Consider the following 6000-nt stretch of genomic DNA (forward strand, 5'->3'; position numbering starts at 1 on the left):
CCGCAACAACAGGTGTGTCAAGAAATACGTTTAGTATAAGCAAATTAGACTAATTATTGGACTAATAAAATTCATGTTGCGGCTCTTTGAAGGCATGGGAAAATCTACGAACTTGATATTTGACTCATTTGGATGGTAAGTCTGCCGACCCCTGACCTAGGCCATTAGCACAGTAGATGTCTACTGTGCCATTGGGCTGCTTTCAAAAATTCCCGCGATGTTAAATTCTAGTGTCTAGTATATTCTGTACGTCACTACAGGCTACTCAATTTGAAAGTAGTCGCTTACCACCACGTACAAGTATAAACTTTTAGATGTTGTACTTTGGCCCGGAGAATATTTTCTTAAATTATTTCACAGTCACGTAATATAATATTCCTAATGAAATATATATAAAAGCTCTGTCTCATTAGAGAAAAGAAACTATGAATATCATTTTGATTTTGTTCAGAATTTGTGGGTTAATATGTTATTTAAGCGAATAAAACGGTTTTAGTTAAGAATGTTTATATTTTCCATAAATTACCCCCAATTCCACAATGTGTCCTGGGTACACCTGGCCAAGGTAAATAGGGTATGTACCTTGTTTTCGTTTTTATTATTAAGACACATGTAAGTATGAATATACATTTTTGATATTTTGGTGCTGAATACTCAAATAATAAATTATAACCTTTCAAAATATGCAAAAATGGCTTGAGTACAGTTAGTCAAATACAAATAAAAAATAGATATCTAAAAAACTGTCCTAGGTACAAGAGGTTCCCCTAATGTTAAAGATCCAAATAAATGAATAAAACAATAAAATATTAAGTCGCAATCAAACCGGCGATAGTAAGAACCTACCGTAACTTTACCCGATGAAAAGAACGAGTCCCTTGACATTATAAAATAGAAAAGGCTAATTTACAAACTTATTGAAGCCTTTACACAATACGACAATGATGCATAGCTAATTAAATTCATGTTACATTCACATGTCAAGCGAACCAACCAGTTACAACTTGACATACATCAGCGATTCAAACAAGAAATGGTCTTGTTGCACTAAACCACGTGCTTTACACAAACACCAATTAAAAATTATTATTATTACTAGCGTACATTACAATAAATGATATATTTATTCTAAGGAAAGTAGTAATACGCACAGATTATAAAACATCTTAAAAGGCATTTATTTTCTCAAAATTGATTCCTTGAGAATCGAATTAGAATTCTTTTTGATGTCATTTCTAATATACTAGACACTACTACCGCTTCGGAAACAAATGGCGCTTTGAGAGAGAAAGAAAGAAGCCGTGCAAGAAACTCTCACAGCATTCTTTTTTTTGCGCTCTTTTTAATGAAGTATACAATACTGTACTTACATCATTGTTCTTGCTATAAAATAATCATAATCTAGTCTAATCTTTTTCTTTTAGAGACTGTCTATAACCAAGCTGATATATAGCGAAAATCTTAGAAATAATGCTAGATCTAACTAGAAATTACCTTGGTTAAGAACACATTAGAAAATTTTTTGAATTGAAAAAATCTCAAATCAGTTGTTTTTATAGTATAAATTATAATATTTGTGTTTAATTTGGAAACTTGAGGAAACAGTGAGCTGTTTAATATTTACTCATGAATCTCTTTGCTTGATGAGAAATTGAGATGATGATTGAGAATGATGAATTTGAACAATGATAATAATTATGTATTCCAATATTAAAAATACCAGAGGAATCAAAAGAACTTATTTGAATTCTAAGTTGGGTGTGTGCGCTTTTTGGAAAACCTGGAAATAAAATTGAAGGAAGTGTTTTTGTGGAAAAGGATAAAATACTTGTTATACCATTAAAAGGTATTGAAGACTTAAATAGTTTAGTGGAGACGTAATATCATAGAGTATAGACGTATTATAGATCATAGATAATTTAACACTCGGAGCCGCGCCCGCCTTAATATCACAACTTTTTTAGAGAGCAGTGATTCTGTTTAGTAATAAACATACATATTATAATCATAATATAATAAATTAATTCGTATTTAAACTTATGTCTATAAAATATTAAAATCGTAACGATATATTCTAAAATATTCCTTAATGTTATTGAGGAATAAATATTTTTTGGACAAAATGTCGGTTTGTAAAACGCACAGAGCGTTTGTGCGCAAAAAGCTCAGAAATAGTAGAGCCAATTTTAATGCGGTTTTCATTGAAGTATTGTGGCCAGTTATCCGTTGTATTAAGTGATTCAATAGAAAACAAAAAAAAATATAATATGGACTTTTTTGAATAAAAATAAAACTTAATTTTTCGATTAAGGATTAGTCTCCGCTGCGCTCATACTAGATACCGCAGGCATAGTCGCAAAGTGCGGCAACTTTTACTACGCCCAAATGGGCTTACTCGTCAATCTCGAACAATGTGTGACGTTGACGTGCCACATGTTCTGCTAAGCTTTGCTAATTAATTGAAACTAAAATGCCAGGTTGCGTAGTAAAACTTTGTAAAATAATACTACAATAAATAAGAAAGACACTGGGATCACATATCATCAAAAATTATTTTGAATTTTATCAATTTCAATGTAAAATAACAAGAACCGTAATTTGAAGATGTCATTGAGTGTCAAGACGCCACGCACACAAGCCGCAATAAAGAAGCTATTGTCCTTAGGTAGTGCGGTATCTAGATGTGGCGCAGTGGAGACCAATTCTTAATCTAAGTACGTATATAACCCAATATTTTTTGTAGTAAAATCAATTTCAACTGTCACATTGACTTTTAGTTTAGCTATTAAGTTAACCTTTATGATGGAGTTAACCCACCTTATTCACACTAAAACGATTATCGATGGTATAAACCTATATTACAACGTGGAGCCTATTAATCGTTGGATTTTTTTTATTCATAATCGTTTGTTGAACCTCCTACAACTATAATACCCTCTATCGTATACAATGTTACCACTCCGGAGAAAAAAAATGTGTTTCTTTTTTTCTTTTTTTTATGGAATAGGAGGACAAACGAGCGTACGGGTCACCTGGTGTTAAGTGATCACCGCCGCTCACATTCTCTTGCAACACCAGAAGAATCACAAGAGCGGTGCCGGCCTTTCAGGAAGGTGTACGCGCTTTTTTTGAAGGTACCCATGTCGTATCGTCCCGGAAACACCGCACAAGGAAGATCATTCCACGGCTTCGTAGTACGAGGAATAAAGCTCCTTGAAAACCGCACTGTGGAGGACCGCCACACATCCAGATGGTAGGTGTCGAGCGAAGGTTGAATTCAGACTATTAATCGGCGTTCTACAGTGTAGTGATACGAAAAAAAAATTATACATATTGATAATAATCATGATATGGAGACATAATTAGAAACATTACAATAATTTCACCACATTAAGTCTAGTAATAATGGTGATGTTTTTTTATGACATTAAGGGACTAGACGTGCAGGACGTTCAGCTGATTGTCATTGAAACGCCCTGCCTATTACAATGCAAAGTCACTCAGGATTCTTGAAAAACCAGGAAATTCTGAGCGGCACTACAACTGCGCTCGACATCTTGAGACATAAGATGTTAAGTCTCATTTGCTCAGTAATTTCACTAGCTACAGCGACCTTCAGACCGAAACACAGTAAAGCTTACACATTACTGCTTCACGGCAGAAATTGGTGCCGTTGTGGCACCCATAATCTAGCCGGTATACTGTGCAAAGGATCCTCACACTGGTAACTATCATATCGAAACGTAATATTTTCGAGGATTATTTTTAAAAATTTAAGCTTTCTACAACACTAAATACAAACCTGAAATTTCCTGAAATTTCATCATAATATTAATTATATGGAATCCTATACATACAGATAATAATATAATTAAAAAGATATAGTGATCTCTCTCAGACAATATTTTGAGATATCACAATAATAAGTTAATTTCGATAAGAATATTTATTGTCATACAGAGTCAGGCTTTAGATTATTAAATGACAAAGGCCCTGCATAAGTTGAGGTGAAGTTGTACTTCATTTTTTTCGCTAGATTCTCCCAATACAAATTATAAGTTGAATAAATTGATTTACAAGACTCAGAAATACGTATATTGAAATAAAAAATTAACGTTAATAACACTAGAAATAAGGGATTGCTTGTAACTAATTCTAGTAGGCCTCATAAGATACATAATAGCTTTAAGGGTAAATGTATACACATTTATAATAAAGTCCCAGCCACTGTTCAGGCATTATCTATAAATAAATTAAAATGTTTTATAAAAAAATGGCTCTGTCGTAAATCCTATTACTGCACAGCTGATATCTAATTGATCGGACAGCCTGGGACTAGATTATGTTTATTTTATAGCAATATAAATGACTGTACAATTTTGTATATTTTTATTGAAAAGAGCGCAAAAAAAGAATGCTGGGAGAGTTTCTTGCACCGCTTCTTCTCTCTCAGAGCGCCATTTGTTTCCGAAGCGGTAGTAGTATCTTGTATATAGAATCAATTTTGAAAAAATAAATGCCTTTTTTTTAACGTATTGTCCTTACAGCCTACTAATATCTGTTGTTTTTTCACAAGTGTAATAATTAAAACGCTACGAATAACTCTTTTTTTTAAACATATAATAGTTTAAGTATCATACGTTGGATTTAGACGCATTTAAGAATTTTGTAGATTGACGTACCGAATGCCTCCAACGTTTAAAATGATCCTATTTTCTCCATCCATCCCTGCTCATACAATCGTACCGTCACTGAGAATCACATCGTTTCGTAGTTCACAGCGCGAACCGAGACGTGCGCACTGGTCGGTGGCGCGAATGATACTGAGCTCCGGATGCTGGGTGGCAGATGAAACTTATCCCGGGGTGGCACTGCTCCAAGCTCCCTCCACCTGTAGACCGAACGCACTGCAGTCACCCTTGCGCCTTTTGAGTTACTCTACGTGACTGTTTAGCGAGACAGTTTAGGCTTTAAGCGGATTTACGCAGCTTTAGACTTCGGAAAGGCCTGTTTGTTGAGCAATATAAGAAAGGGCCGCACGCTCGAAATATTGTATGTGAGTTGTATTGTAATTATTATTTCCTATCACTACTCGTACTACGGTTGCTACGCCGGGCTACGTAAACTGTCCCTTTATTACTTATAATACTACTAATTGGCTACGACGCGAGCTACGTGTTTTTGTATATTCTCACCATGCTACGCAATAAATTTTGATTGAGAAATTAATTAAAATTACATTATTTTTTTTATTGAGATAGATCCGCTTATTAACTGTATAAGTTAGATTAAAGCAATATATTTAATTTTTATTTTTAGGAAATAATTTTGGTTTGTATAATTTACGTAACGTTCTACCAGAGGGAGCCTCCTTTGCACCGGATGCAAGCTATATTATGGGTACCACAACGACGCCTATTTTTGCCGTGAAACAGTAATGTGTAAGCATTACTGTATTTCGGTCTGAAGGGAACGTAGCTAGTAAAATTACTGGGCAAATGTGACTTAATTTGTTGTTAAATAATTGCCTTTAAACCTTAATGAGTTTTGAAGTTTGGTCATTGTTAAACCTCCTCATACATTCAGTCCAGCTTGACTTTTCGACTTTTCTGAAACGGACGAATGGTACTTTATCCTTCGATTTCTACATCTTGTTTGATTGATCGATTGATTAACGAAACAAACAGACAAGTGGTTGGATACCCTGCCTACTAAGCTAGAGGTCCCGGTTTCAAACCCCGGTAGATGCAAAGATTTATATGATGAATATAGCTGTTTGTTTCCGAGTCATGGATGTCATTGATAGATTGACAGATGACGGCTATAATCTTGTAAGAAACGGAGATAGCAGCAATCCACTACGTTTTAAGCAACTGTTCGCTTTCAAACATAGCCGGAATATACCTACTTCGTCGCCCAATTGTAATTTACTATTTCAAACTTATGTTTTCTCACAGCACGTTTCATACTAAACTAAATTTTAATTCAAGTCCCGTCTCT

The 6000-nt window shown here is 34.4% G+C and overlaps 1 protein-coding gene across 3 annotated transcripts in view; it reads right to left on the reverse strand.

Annotated features, from left to right (window-relative positions):
* LOC126973862 (potassium voltage-gated channel protein Shaw-like) overlaps positions 1 to 4838 on the reverse strand; it is a 226884-nt gene extending 222046 nt beyond the window's left edge. For all 3 annotated transcript variants that reach the window (XM_050821212.1, XM_050821213.1, XM_050821214.1), the window contains exon 1: positions 4683 to 4838. In XM_050821212.1, the coding sequence (XP_050677169.1) occupies positions 4683 to 4726 (44 nt within the window). In that variant the 5' untranslated portion in view covers positions 4727 to 4838. The remainder of the gene's footprint in view (positions 1 to 4682) is intronic.
* Between the last annotated feature and the right edge of the window lie 1162 nt (positions 4839 to 6000).

The sequence above is a fragment of the Leptidea sinapis genome, chromosome 30 (genome assembly GCF_905404315.1).
Source record: "Leptidea sinapis chromosome 30, ilLepSina1.1, whole genome shotgun sequence".
NCBI classification, from domain to species: Eukaryota; Metazoa; Arthropoda; class Insecta; order Lepidoptera; family Pieridae; genus Leptidea; species Leptidea sinapis.